Below are 15,540 nucleotides of genomic sequence, written 5' to 3'. Positions count from 1 at the left end.
AGGATCATAAAAATCCCATGTTGTTTTTTTTTTTTCAGTACTGTGCTGAATAAACTATTTCACATTACAGATGTTTACAAGACAAGATAATAGCTGAATTTATATAAATTACCCAGTTCAAAAGTTTACACACGCTTGATTAATACCGTGTCCCGTTACCTGGATGATCAGCGACTTTTTTTTTTAAGTTTTGTAATAGTTGTTCACAAGTCCCTTGTTTGTCCTGAGCAGTTAAACTGCCCACTGTTCTTCAGAAAAATCCTCCAGGTCCTGCACATTCTTTGCTTTTCCAGCATCTTCTGCATATTTGACCCGTTTCCAACAGTCTCTATATGATGTTGAGATCTGTCTTTTCACACTGAGGACAACTGAGGGACTCGTACACGACTATTACAAAAAGCGCAAACATTCACTGATGCTCAAGAAGGTAACATGATACATTAAGAGCCGGGGTGGGGGGGAGCATCATCCTGTTTTGAACAGGATGATTGGTGTAAATTGTTAGCATTTTATCTTCTGGGAGACATGTAACTATCTTATTTAGCATCTGAAGGGCAGTACTAAATGAAAAAAAAAAAGATCTTTAAACAAAATGCTAACAATTATAATAACACCGATCATCCTATTGTCTTGTGTACTATATCTAAACATCTGTTATGTGAAATAGTTTATTCAAAGCAGGACTAAATAAACATCAACATGGGATTTTATTGAACCCCCTTATTTTGTTAGCAGTATTAAGATATAGGGGTATGCAAACTTTTGGGCACAACTGTGTGTATGTATGTATGTATGTATATATATATATATATATATATATATATATATATATATATATATATATATATATATCAGGATGCATATTGTGTGTTCTAGTAATGTCTTTGAGAATCGTGATATATTTTTATCATTTCGCCTATAAAGATGTTACACCGAATGTCAATAATGCAAATTTCATATCAAATGTAACCTCACATACTGTGAACTGTGTTTGATATAACGAGCAGTCATGCAAATGTGGTACAGGTTAGACTTTTTAGTTTTTCTACACTCAAGTGTCATTGTATCCAGTTAGTTTTTAATTTTCCCAAAACTAATATACGTTTTATACTACATGCTACAGCATTTTTTTTTTTAGCTAAGAAATGCGTCTGGCATAAAACAGCGAACAAGTGAGTGAAATGAAACGCAGTGGTGGGAAAACAAGGTGCCATAAAGCTCCAGCATCTGTTGAATGTGAGGACGTTGGTGACGCTCTGATGCCTGGGAAAAACACTCAGTGTCGGAAAACAGTGACAGGGCCTGTCAATCACAGGCTGCAGAATGGATTAATATCCCCCACCCTACCCTTCTTCTAAAGCATACTTTCTTTCTATCTCACTCACTCACACACACTCAAACACACAGAGGGCACTGACCCACAGGGTGAAGGTCAACTAATTTACTCCAAACATCCGCTTCTCATTTGAATACGTTGTCCCCATGAGTGGTATAAAGAGATCACGGGCTGGCCTTCCTTTTTTTTCCTCTCTCACAGATGTCAATACAGCTTTTCTCTGCTCCTTTTCTCTCGTCTCTCGTCTCCCTCCCTCCGTTTTCTTCTGCACTCACCCTCTTCATTCACCTCTGTGCTGCTCACAGTCTCATCGAGGACGAAAATGCTGTTACTTAGATAAAAAGAGGTTTGACCTCAATCAAGCGACCAAACATGCATTGTCATCTTGTAAACACACACACACACACACACACACACACACACACACACACACATGCACACACACACACACGCAGTTAACCCTACTTATCAATGCAACGGTCTAAAACACAGCATGAGAAACCGAATCCTCATTTGTGCCCCCAATTAGCTCAAGCTTCAATGCAGGTAACCTCACACAACCTTTGCTACGTCAGCGAGGCAGATTAGCAGGCTGAAGGCTTTAAAAGTAAAGGACAGGAGGGGTCAGGTTTCTGCATCGGAAACAGATTTCTAATCCATTTATCCAATGAGATCTCTTCATTGAACCCATTAGAGGTCAATTTAAAAACTCAGTTGACCCTTGAAAGGTCTCACAAAATGTCACAGCTTCTTTGCAGCACTCGGAGTGCTGCACATGATGTACTGACTCTGAATGGACTTTTTGCTTTACAGAAAACGAAGGCTCGTACATGTAAGCTGTACTTGCACACTTATTCGGGGTTGCCTAAATGAGCCAAGCTGACTGAAATGAGAATTTTTTTAAAAACATTAAAATAAAAATATATAAATATAAGTTTAAACAGTATATATATACAGGTGCATCTCAAAAAAAAAATTCATATCGTGGAAAAAGTTTTTTTTTTCTCCATAGTTTAGCTCATAAAGTGGAACTTTCATATATTCTAGATTCATTACACATAAAGTGAAATATTTCAAGCCTTTTTTGTTTTAATCTTGATGATTACGGCTTACAGGTCATAGAAATTAAAATTCCAGTATCTGAAAATATTATAATAAAGAATTTATAATACAGTAATGTTGACCTAAGAAGAGCTCTAAACAGATAATTAACTCAAAACACCTACAAAGGTTTCCTGAGGCTTTAATCTCTCAGTCTGGTTCAGTACACAACCACAATCATGGGGAAGACGAAAGTAAATGTTGCATTTCATTTGGAAATCAAGGTCCCAGAGTCTGGAGGACGAGTGGAGAGGCACAGAGTCCAAGTTGCTTGAAGTCCAGTGTGAAGTTTCCACAGTCAGTGATGATTTGGGTTGCCAGGTCATCTGCTGGTGTTGGTCCACTGTGTTTTCTCAAGTCGAGAGTCAGTGCAGCGTCTACCAGGAGATTTTGGAGCACTTCATGCTTCCATCTGCTGACGAGCTTTATGGAGATGTTGATTTCCTTTTCCAGCAGGACTCTGCACCTGCCCACAGTGCCAAAACTGCTAGTAACTGGTTTGCTGACCGTGGTATTACTGTGCTCGACTGGCCAGCCGACTCGCCTGACCCGAACCCCATAGAGAATCTCTGAGAGACACCAGACCCAACAATACAGACGAGCTGAAGGCCGCTATCAAAACAACCTGGGCTTCCAGAACACCTCAGCAGTGCCACAGGCTGATTGCCTCCATGCCACGCTGCATTCATGCAGTAATCCGAGCAAAAGGTATCGAGTGCATAAATTAACATACTTTTCAGAAGGTCGACATTTCTGTATTATAAATTCTTTATTCTAATATTTTGAGATACTGGATTTTTTATTTCCATGAGCTGTGAGTTGTAATTATCAAGATTAAAACACAAAAAGGCTTGAAATATTTCACTTTATGTGTAATGAACCTAGAATATATGAAAGTTCCACTTTTTGAATTTAATTATGGAAAAAGTTAACTTTTAGGGAAGTGGTAGCTCAGTGGTTAGGATGTTGGACTTCTGATTGGAAGGTCATGAGTTCAAATACCAGTAACACCAAGCGGACACTGCTGAGCCTTTGAGCAAGCCTCTAAACTCACTGTTGTACCCTCATGGGAGAATTATAAGTTGTGCTGGATAAGGGTGTCTGCCAAAATGCCAAATCCTGTGCTTCGGGAGTTTTCTCCCAGTACTCCAGTTTCCTCCTCCCATGTGTTGATGGCTGATTGGCATTTCCAAACTGTCCATTGTGTGTGTTGGAAATTTTAAATCCCTCCAGTTCCCCAAAGTTTTACACTGAAGGCAAAGGCGATATACGTCGCCTTGTCTCCGTAGCAGATGTTTGGCTTCACCCTGTTGCAAGTACCTTGTTTACTTTCTGTTCCTTGTCCATTCTTTTAAGGTCAGAGGCCGTCCAGACTCAAGAGAATGGCTTTCATGTGTTTCAAAGAGGTAGATGATGCATGGTTGCTGACGGCAAATTGCACGTAGCCCCCATGAAATTGTTAAAGTTTAAACACACTGAGTGCATTCTTCCACACCTGAAGCAGGAGCGATGGTACTGGTATTGCGCTCTGTTAACTTTTACTGTGTGCAGCTTCCTCTCCAGGGTAAAACGTTGACCTGTGGAGAGCAGCATTAAATGCTTCATCTTATAGACAATATGTTGTTATGTTTCAGTGGAACATATTATGAATGGAGTGTAAATGTTACTATAAATAGTACAAAATTATATTAGAGGTGTGGTTTCATACAACATGCTGAGCATGCTGAGATATTTTTGGTGTGTTGTACCAAAGGGATCAACTCAATACCGCATGTGTGTGTGTGTGTGTGTGTGTGTGTGTGTGTGTGTGTGTGTGTGTGTGTGTGGGTCGTTTACCAGTGATGGTCTACTCACAGTGCAAGAATGCAAGAATGTGCAAATCCAAACTTACCAGACTCCAGCAGAGCGCAGCTGCATTCTTGCTCTGCAGTTCAAAGACCAGGAGCCCAAGAACACACACACACACACACACACACACACACACACACACACACACACACACACACACAGAGAGAGAAACCAAAAACAAAAAAAAAACAAAGAGGATTGAAACCATAGAAGGCACAAAGCAAAGCATCATCCATTTAAATGATCTGATAAATAAATATATTTTTGCCCTAATTTTTGTTTCATATTATTCATAGGTTGCATATACCTACTGAAAAATATCTATCTATCTATCTATCTATCTATCCATCTATCTATCTACCTATCTATCTATCTATCTATCTATCTATTTATCTATCTATCTATCTATCTATCTATCTATCTATCTATCTATCTATCTATCTATCTATCTATCTATTTGGCTATGTAGGTACATTTTACAATAAATAAATAAATAAATAAATAAATAAATAAACAAACAAAAACAATTACATTTTTACATCTTTTTAGGAAACAAATAATGTTGAACTGGGATTAGAAGTGTTTTTTTTCCTTCTAATTTCAGTAAACAGGTCAGAAATCCAGCACTTTGAGCTTTTCTCTCCCCCTCCTCCACACACGCTCGAGTCAAAGAGCTGTAATTCAGATTAACACTACTGAAGGTCCGCTGATAACCTTCCTACACACAAAACACACCACACACAGGCAAGATCCTGCAGTTCTGCACCACACAATGAGGCTTAGCTGCTCAAAACCCAGAGAGAATTTTAGCTTTCGCGTGATGTAATCTGTCATGCCTTTACGTGCACGTGTGAATGCAGCAGTTCGAAGTGATCAGAAAGGAGATATTCGACATTATGAATAAGAAATGAAACAATGAAATGGAAAACTATAATAAAGTGCAAAACACTGCACTTCACAGGGTTTCAGGTCATATCTGTATGATCGAAAAAGAAACATGCAGAAGCTTTCAGAATGAGTGTGACTGGAGAGTTCATAAAGTTACAATATGATATATATATGCGTTGTTTTTTGTGTTGTGAGTGTGCTGGGTATAATTAGCTGTCTGTGTGAGCATGTGTGAGCATGTGTGTGTGTGTGTGTGTGTGTGTGTGTGTGTGTGTGTCTATGTTTACATGAGCATGAGTAAATGGTGCTTAAAGACTATAAGCCCTGTTGTGCTGCAGCAGTGCTTGGGTTATCTGCCTTCTGCCTCTGTGTGTGTGTGTGTGTGTGTGTGTGTGTGTGTGTGTGTGTGTATGTGTGTGAGTGTGGGAGTGCAGTGCTCATATAGCAGTATATGATACAGATACAGTGTGCTTAATAGCCATTAGCTCTGCTGTTCTTTGGCAGAGGCAAGGGTTAACTGCCCGTGTGTATGTGTGTGTGTGTGTGTGTGTGTGTGTGTGTGTGTGTGTTTGAGAGAGTGGGGGGAGGCAGGTTCGGGGGTCAGCAGCAGCAGCACATTCCTCTCTGGTTGTGATCGAGCCCTCGGCAGCCCACTCGCTGCTCTTTGACTCCTCTGGCCATATAAGGCAGGCGTCACCATGGCAACCATGGGGCTTGAATAGCAATGTCAAATCCCTGAGCAGACACACACACACACACACACACACACACACACACACACTCCTGCACTCAGAGAGAGAGAGAGAGAGAGAGAGAGAGAGAGAGAGAGAGAGAGAGAGAGAGAGAGAAGGGTGGGGGGAAGTGAGAAAGAGAAGGAGGGAGGGAAAGAGAAAGAGAGAGAGAGAAACAGAGCAGGGTCTGTTGACCACAGAGGCTGGTTGATCTTTCCTCTGTCCTTCATCCATGGCCAAACGGCGCTGACTTCCTCCATTCGCTTGTACCAAAGGGACAGATAGACGGAAGGAGAAAGAAGAAAAGCGGAAACGGTTTCACAGTGGCTTCCGGGAACGCAGGGGCGAGCTCAAGCCCTGGAGCTGTTACTGCTGGATGGGCAAGTGCTGACAAAACAAGGCGAGGGAGGGACACTCGAGAGACACGGACGCTTGCAGATCTAAGATTCCTCCTTTTTTCCAGAAACCTTGCCCTCTTAATCGACGCTTGAATCCCACGCTCTTCTTTGAAACTGACGCGAGAGTGTATTTGGAAGCGAGAAGATCCGAGCCTGGGTTTCCCAACAGGACAGAAAGGGTGTGTGCGTGTGTGTGTTTGTATCTGAGCGAGATAAAGGGGACTTCCTTGAACTTTGATCCTTCATAGTGAGGGCTGAAAGAGAACTCTGTTTATCATTAGCAGGCTTTGTCTCTTTCTCTTCTCGGTAGCTTTGAACGGGAAGATTTATTGGAACTTGTGTTCTGAACATGTGAACTTTGAGATATTGCTGTAACCAAAAACTAATTTTCTGCTTCTATATTTTTTGTTTTTACTGTGTGTTTTTTTTAAATAGTGGGGACAGGGTTTAAGAGCTCTGGAAAACACACACCAAGAACAGGTTTGACTTGTTAGTGACCTGTGGGCAGGGCAACTGTCTCATTCTCGGCTCCTAAAGCGGCACACGGTTTTGAATGCTCACTGGCTGAGATGAGGCATTTCAGTTCTTCTTAAGAGGCGCTTTACTTCTGCCCCAGTTTCGGAGTCGCGGGGACGTGCATGTTTATGTGTAATTTATAGTTTCCTGTAAAAAGGGCAGGCTGTATGTTACTCACTCTTGACTGAACTCTGAACTACTTGGCGAAGCAGACGTTCTTCGAGAGCCCTTGAGGATTACTTTGAAGTTAAACCGAGTTTTAAGATCAGTAGGAATACTGAAGACTACAAAACAGGAGAACATTTGCTGATCGACCGTCGACTCTCTGAAAGGTCTGTTTTCGAAAGAGCCCCCAGATTTAGGCTGCGTAAACGTTTGCGGACCTCGCGTCACTGTTTACTTTTTTTTTTTTTTTCCTTCCACATTCAAGAAGCTTGAGGTTAATGTCTACAGTGTGAACTCTCACACACAGTCTCAGGCAAGTCTGAATACTCACTGTTGGGAGAGGATTTTGTAAAAACAACACACACAAAAAAGCTCTGGTGGTGCACACAGCGATGGCCATGGTGGGTGGGGGATGGGGTAACCCTAATGGGAGCACCAATGGCCTGGGGGAGAAGGGCTACCTACGGGGGGAGGAGGACGAGAGCTCTCCGCAGGCAGGGAACAGCGATGCCGAGGGCGGAGAGGATGACAAGGCCTGCGTGGTGGACTGTGTGGTGTGCGGCGACAAGTCCAGCGGCAAGCACTACGGCGTCTTCACCTGTGAGGGCTGCAAGAGCTTCTTCAAGAGGAGCATCCGTCGCAACCTGAGCTACACATGCAGGTAAGAGAATCTCAAAGACTTGCAGCGATACACTGCTAAGCAAATCTGAAATATAATCCAGGATAAGCTATCTGCCAGCACGTGGACAGTAAAGAGCCTTGTTCATGACATATGTGAATGACGTCACCCGTTGCAGCCTCAGGGATTGGCGATTAAATGTCACACGGTGCAATCTAAAACCAGATCAGCCTCTACGATAGTGTGCTTGGGTTGAGTCAAATTTTACTTTACACTGCCTTGTGTCAGATTATACAACAACATCTTATACATATTACAACTGTGCACTATAATACTAAATAATATCTAGTCCCTAAAAAGGCAACATACTCATTTACTATATTGAATGTGGCTACAATGACAAATGTAAATCCAAAGAAAGTAATGCAAACTTCCCTGACCTTTCAATGAACTGTAGATAGCCTGATGTTTGGGTGTGAATTGTGCTTTTCATATGGTAATACATGGCTAAATTGACTCCAGGTAAGGTGTTAAAAGGTCTTAATGGGTAAGAATCACAGAGGATCAACACTATTTAAATGCTCTTGAAGCGTTGTTGAATCAACATTGCTGTAAAGAACAATGTTTTTCGTGTGAATCTAAAAAAACAACAACAACAAATGATTTGCTATTTTGATGTAGAAAGGGGCAGTATTTTATAATGCAATATACAGCGATATGAGCAATATGAGTGGCTGCTTAGTAAGGAACACTTACCCAGAAATGTGGTGAAATGATCAGATGCTACTAATTTATCTGCTTCCAGTGTTTTACAGAAAGTTCGTGGATTTTTCCCATATGGTTGCAATTTGTGCAAATGTTTATATTAATATACAGCTTAGGATACACAAAATAATAGTTTCCTGAAGATATATATATATATATATATATATATATATATATATATATATATATATATATATATATATATATATATATAGAGAGAGAGAGAGAGAGAGAGAGAGAGAGATAGATATAGATAGATATATATATTGAAGCTGAAATTGACTTAACTGATATATTGATCATTCACTAGCCCAATTTACCTCCCCTCTCTCTCTCTCTCTCTCTCTCTCTCTCTAACCAAAAAATAAAGCACACTGGCTGCTACAGAAATGTGCAAATTGAACTGCGTTCTTTCAATTGTGTCTAGGTTGCGTGGGCTGATGATTTACCAAGGCCAGTTTTTTTTGATAAGGTTTAAAACATGGCACACCACCAAGGCCAGACATCTCTGGCATTCTGTTTAAAGAATTAAAGCCAATGTTAAATATTCATTCTTCAACTGCTTGTCTCACAGTTGCTCTGACTGAATTTATTTACTGGCAGTAAACAGTCTTAGCAACTGTGCACAGCGCTTTATGGATGTTGGAGCGAATGTTACTACCATGGAATACATTGTTAATATTCAGCTGCTTTAGTGGCAGCTTTTCTATTTAAACAACAACCATGCCTTTATGGTTAATTCAGGAAAAAGAAAACAGATTTTGAAACTTTGCCAAGCAATATCAGATATGTTGGACAAAAAAGAAGCAAAATCTCAGCTCTTCTTGTTTATAATCAAGAACTTAACAGCATAAAGGAGGTATTTTAGGACCGAAGCTTAATGAGAACCATCATAATAAAATGCATGGTATAGAAATTCCTATCCAAATAACTCTAATGACTGCCAGGGTCAGGGGTTCGATTCCCACCATGGCCCTGTGTGTGCGGTGTTCTCCCCGTGCTGCGGGGGTTTCCTCCGGGTACTCCGGTTTCCTCCCCCAGTCCAAAGACATGTATGCTAGGCTGATTAGCATGTCCAAAGTGTCCGTAGTGTATGAATGGGTGTATGAATGTGTATGTGATTGTGCCCTGCGATGGATTGGCACACTGTCCAGGGTGTACCCCGCCTTGCGCCCGATGCTCCCTGGGATAGGCTCCAGGTTCCCCGTGACCCTGAAAAGGATAAAGCGGTATAGAAGATGGATGGATGGATGGATAACTCTAGTGGTTGAAATACTAGTATTGTCCATGAAATGCACGAAACAATCACATTCATTCATGCCTTTATTGTGTTTTTCAGATCAAATCGAGAATGTCAGATTGATCAACATCATCGCAACCAGTGTCAATACTGCCGTCTGAAGAAATGCTTTCGTGTGGGCATGAGAAAAGAAGGTAGCAGTCCCAGCGTTCCCTGCACTTTTACAAAAATAGACATAGCGCTTATAGTGCATGATCACAGATGTTTAACGGTGTTAAATCTGTTTTGACCTCAGAATGGCCGGGATTTTGTGTTATTAAAATGTATATTGACTGTCTATCTTATTTGGAGTTATAGATGTTAAACATGTTATAGAACATGTTTTCCCCCTCAAATTTTAAATCAGATCTCAAAAGAATCCAAAAAGAATTAGGGGTGAGAGCAAAAGGAACAGGCTTATATACAGTACAAGTGCAATTAGGATGCATTCAAGATATTAAAGATCAGTGCAACACAGTCTAAATAAAATGCACATGTTAATTATATGGCATGTAGACATAGTTGCAATGTATTTTTGCAGTAAGCAAAAAAAAATAAAAAATAGAGCAATCAAAGCTATTTAATTACTAGTGTAATTAATATCCAATTGTGAGTTCAATCTGGCTTTCAACCAAAAGGCCAAAGCCTGCAGTGCTGATGTCCCTATGTGACCTTGGCAGGCACAGTGCCAGAGGCAGTTTTGCTCTCCAAGCTGTGCTGCTCAACACCGAGCTGCCAACTATAAATCCACATGACACGAGAATAATGCCTTGGTGAGAGCATGCAAAAATGGCAGAATTGTCACCTTTTTGTCTGGAGGTTACAGTGTTCCTTTTACAGCGTTATTGAAAACAGTAAGGCTTATTATAAGCTTATTGTAAGACAAGTCCTGCATTCCAATTTCTGTTTTACATACAGATCTCCCCTTGTCCTTTTCCCTTAGTTGAGTATGTGTTGTCATTTCTTGTATCTCAGGAATGTAGTTAGGGATGGTTTGCATGATGCAGCATCATAAGACCCCTTAGGGCTGGTAAATGTGGCTTTATGGGTAAGCATGGTGTGCAGTGGTATATTGATGGACTTTAATGGATGCTGTCTTCCCAGAAGCTTACAGTGTGTCGTGTGTATCTGTGGTGCTGTGTGTCAACCAGCCATCAGGTGAACGCTGATTGGTTGACGTGGGGAGATCCAGTTGCATACCGGGAAACAGTGCAATGAGACGTTGTGACCTTTCTGCTGTGGGTTTAATCAAGAGTTTCGGAATAATATTCCTACAAAGGCACATCAAATGTAAACAATAAAAATGTAAAGTCTTATAAAGTGATAAAGTAAACCGTAAAACCAGATAGTTCATTTAGCTCAAAAAATTTGAGGAAACTTATTACCTCAAAATTTCTTTGAGCCAAATTACACTTAAATGACAAAGTTTGAGTAAACATTTTGTCATATTTAAGTGTATTTGGCTTAAAGAAACTGATTTATCAACTTAAAAATTTTGAGGTAATTAGTTTCCTCAATTTTTTTGAGTTAAATGAACTCTCTGGTTTTACAGCATGTTAACATACAAAAAAAAAACTCCTTAGCAAATTCAGTAGTTTATGTCTTCTAGGCTGTGAGACGTGTAGTCCATTAAAAATCATATACATAACAAAAACTGATGACAAACGCTTTCTAAAATTTCAGTTTAGCCTTGTACATGCTGTTAGTTTCTAACCCTACATTCAAACCAACAAGTGCCAACGCAACAAAGCAAACATACTATAACAGCAAATGCAGGATAACCCTAGCTAGTGAGAAGTCACTTGTAGTTGCTTGTAGTTTGTCACTTGGTCATGTAGTGACTGATACTGTGGGAATGTACTGTCCTGTGGATTAGCAGATTAGCAAAGCAAGCTAATTGTACTAGCTACGTACACTCACAGGAGGCAACAGTGGTCTCTGAAACTTCCTTCCAAGGTTTCTTTTCAATATTCATGCCTGCGTCCATAGGCGTTGGAGGCATTATGTTGGTCAGGTTATCTGTATGTCCAACTGTACATCTGTCCAAGATTCTCCACTATTGCTATTGTTATAGTGCGATATCTCAAGAACGAGTGGTTGAATATTTGTAGGATTTATATGGAATTATCATTGTATCTAGCAAGGTTACAGCAAGGTCAGATGTCTGAAATTGTTTTCCTTCAATCACGTCTTTCCTGTTCTTTGTTAAAAGGGTGTTTGTGGTATACAAATTAGTAACAAGAAGGACTAGATATGTTGGCGGTGGACGTTGATGCTGTTGGTGTCGGGTTTACTTACAAGTTCTTCATAATGTCTCTCTACACATTTAATGAGAGGTTGCATATGACTGGATTTTGTGTCGAACAGGAAGACTAACTAATGGAGAACAATAGAACTAATAGGTAGGAGCTAAAGTTGGACTGGTTGGAGGAATTGTTCAAGACTTGTCATTTTACAATGTCATGCCTGCTTTGCATAGAATTAAGTAAAACACTCATTTACATAGAATTAAGAAATTTAAATAGAATTAAGAAAATCTCATTTGTTTTGACTAAGCGACTGCCCATTTCTACTTTCACTTTTCTGAACATTCTAGGTTAGTTCATGCGACACTGCCACCTAGTGTTCACGCTCATGTTACATACAAGTATGTAGGCAGACATCTATGTGAGCATCTATGTATGAAAGCCTCACACGCTTGCAAATATGCAGTAGGAATATTCCAGGCCATAAAGTCTTTGTGATAGAGGTTTCTTTCAGAGGAGGAAGTTGCCCAGAATGCACATTACGCATATTACTTTTTGAAACTGCTGAAAATATGGAATGATCAATAAACTGCTTGATATTTGTAATGTTTACTGTCTTAAATTCACAGGACCAATCAGCAGGCTCAGGCTCTCATTCCTCACTGTTGTACTGTAACGACACACATTTTCTATTAGTTTAATTAAAGCTGCTAAGTAATTAAAAGTAGTTACTGAATGGAAAACTGTATGATGGATAGCAGAATAATACATTGTAACTTTATGGAGTTAAATTTGTTCTTTCTTTATTTCTTTTCTTTCTTTTTTTTTGTTTTTTTAGAAGGAAATTATTCTGTCTATACTTGACCTTTTGCAACACTTATTACTTTATTTTGATACCTAGGTTTGTTAGCAAACCTAGCAAGCTGATATGATTCAGATTTAAAAGAAAAATAAACATACATATTTCTAAGGAAATCATTTCAGTTGCATTGTTCTTGCTATCAAAGGTAAATCGTCCTGCTATGTGTGGCATGGTTGAAATGCACTATAGAGTTGTAAATGGGAAGTAAAACAAGGGTGTTAAAAACTGTACTGGAATGCAGGGTCAAGATTATTTTGTTTGTTTGAATGTACCACGATTCCTTTCTTTTCTCAGCAAATCTATTACATTTTTGTACTATTGAAACAAATAGTAGAAGTGTATTCTTGTATTTTGTACTGGAAGCATAATATTTACATATTGCTCTACATGATAACATTAAAAACGGAATTCCCATTTTTCTGTAGCAGTCCAGCGTGGACGCATTCCTCCATCACACTCAGGTATCAGCCCAACCACTATGGTGTCGGCTGGTGGAGGTGGACCAGGAGGACCAGGCATGGCCGGTGACTTTTTCAATGGTCAGCCGGCACCCGAGCTTATCTCACAGCTCCTGAGAGCCGAACCGTACCCCAGCAGCCGCTACGGAGCTCAGTGTGGTCAACAGTTGCCTGGAGGCCACGGCTCCGTCATGGGAATCGACAGTATTTGTGAGTTGGCTGCCCGACTCCTCTTCAGCACCATTGAGTGGGCTCGGAACATTCCTTTCTTCCCTGACTTACCTGTCTCGGAGCAAGTGGCCCTGCTGCGCCTCAGCTGGAGCGAACTGTTCATCCTGAATGCAGCACAATCAGCCCTGCCTCTACACATGGCCCCCCTGCTGGCTGCTGCTGGCTTCCACGCTTCCCCGATGTCTGCTGAGCGTGTGGTATCCTTCATGGACCAGGTGCGAGTCTTCCAGGACCAGGTGGATAAGCTCACACGACTACAGGTGGACTCTGCTGAATATAGCTGCCTCAAAGCCATAGCCCTCTTTTCACCTGGTAAGTAATGCGATTTTATGTCCAAGTTAACCATACATCTTAGGAATAGGCACGTCTAGGTAAAAAAGAATTTTGCAAACTGCATGAGCTACACTTGTTCATATTTACACAACATGAATGTCTATTCTTCTCAGTTTTACTGATTTGAATGGAATGTAACTAACCTTGATTTTTGTACTGAATATGAAGCAGAACTTTAACATGAACATGTAATTAATGAAGGCCAAGACACATTAGTTTTCTGAAGAAATTTGGCACTGAAGCTCACTTTGTATCTCTAATAGATGCATGTGGACTGACAGACCCAGCCCACGTGGAGAGTCTGCAGGAGAAGGCTCAGGTGGCGCTGACTGAATACGAACGCATGCAGTATCCGACTCAACCACAGCGTTTCGGTCGCCTCCTTCTCCGTCTGCCCTCACTGAGAGCTGTCCCCGCAAACCTCATATCTCAGCTCTTCTTCATGCGACTGGTCGGCAAGACACCCATCGAGACACTCATTCGAGACATGCAGCTCTCTGGTAGCTCCATTAGCTGGCCTTACGTGCCTGGACAGTAGCTGGGTCGGGCACCCTGTGAGCAGACGACAGTCAGCCACTCAAACTTTGACTTTCATGTTCTGTGTGGGCTTATAGGATTGTGATATGTAATTTCCTTTTAGTTGCTGCGAGGATATTCATGTTGTGTACAGCATGCCATTGCTCATTAGTGTACATGGAGAAGGATGGCCAAAGGTCAATATGCTGTCACATGTCCTTGGGCAGATGAATAGTGTCACTAGATTTTGGGATACCTCAGGTTTTTTACGTAAATAGCAGATCTTATAGCGGTGACTCTATTGTAAATGCATAAGCACAGTGACAGATGATTGACAAGAAACTATGACTAGTAAAGGAAAAGACAATACATTTAAGGCATTGCATTCAGAGATGAATATCTCAACGCTGTGGTATATGACTGATCCAGGTCCAGCTTTAATCAATTACAGGAACATTCCTGCTATACCTAAGAATAATTACTGTTTCAATTATAACAATTGATTATGTAGTTTAGACAAATTAACACACTCATGAAGGTATTGCCATGGACTGCAGTGCTACTTACTTGAGAATCAGTGGTGAATATGTATTGTAAAATGTGATGGTCACATTGTTTAAAAAAAAAAAAGAAGCTCTGTGTACTCTTACTTAATTGGGTCCAAAAAATTTTTCATATCGTTGGCCATTAAAAATATCCAATATTTTTGCATACGAATAATTAAAAAGAATACATCCAAACATTTTGTCCTGAAATTTTGACTAGACTGGAATTTATTCTTTGATCTCTGGATTTCAAGAAAGCCACATTTGTCATTTGTTACTGAGGGAAATATGGTTTTCTTTTACAGTCAGAGAACTAGTTCAAGCTCATATGATGTTTTAAAGTGCACCTATTATGGTTTTTTCAAATATTACCTTTTATGTAGTGTGTTATAGAGCTGTTTGTGAATGTAAAAACGTCTGCAAAGTTTCACAAATCAAAGCGCACGACAAACTGAGTTATTGATTCCCGAAAGAAGGAACCGATTCTGAACAGCTCAAACGAGTCGTTAGGGATTCCAGACTTACTTCCTGTACAAATCTACTTAGGTTTGTAACACAAATCTCCTCTGGTCTTCATCGGCTGCTTGCTCACAGTGGTAGACCAATCACAACAGACTGGGACATCCGACCAATCAGAGCAGAGTATGCTCTCTGAAAGGAGGAGTTTAGAATGAATCCTTTAGAACGAATCATTTAACAAGTC

At 40.4% G+C, this 15,540-nt stretch overlaps 1 protein-coding gene across 2 annotated transcripts; it reads left to right on the top strand.

Moving 5' to 3' along the window:
* Positions 1-6,019: 6,019 nt before the first annotated feature.
* nr2f6b (nuclear receptor subfamily 2, group F, member 6b) lies at positions 6,020-14,925 on the top strand. 2 transcript variants are annotated; one of them, XM_017478654.3, is made up of 4 exons: positions 6,020-7,644; positions 9,707-9,801; positions 13,183-13,755; positions 14,040-14,925. In XM_017478654.3, the coding sequence occupies exons 1-4, from the start codon at positions 7,376-7,378 to the stop codon at positions 14,312-14,314; spliced, it is 1,212 nt and encodes a 403-aa protein (XP_017334143.1). In that variant the 5' UTR covers positions 6,020-7,375; the 3' UTR covers positions 14,315-14,925. The 2 variants fall into 2 exon arrangements, with proteins under 2 accessions (XP_017334143.1, XP_017334142.1); XM_017478653.3 differs by having other exon boundaries at positions 6,021-7,644; positions 13,180-13,755.
* The last annotated feature ends 615 nt before the right edge of the window (positions 14,926-15,540 follow it).

This window comes from Ictalurus punctatus, chromosome 10 (genome assembly GCF_001660625.3).
Source record: "Ictalurus punctatus breed USDA103 chromosome 10, Coco_2.0, whole genome shotgun sequence".
In the NCBI taxonomy this organism is placed as follows: Eukaryota; Metazoa; Chordata; class Actinopteri; order Siluriformes; family Ictaluridae; genus Ictalurus; species Ictalurus punctatus.
Note: the sequence above shows the minus strand (reverse complement) of the source record. Positions and strands in the feature narration are given on the sequence as shown.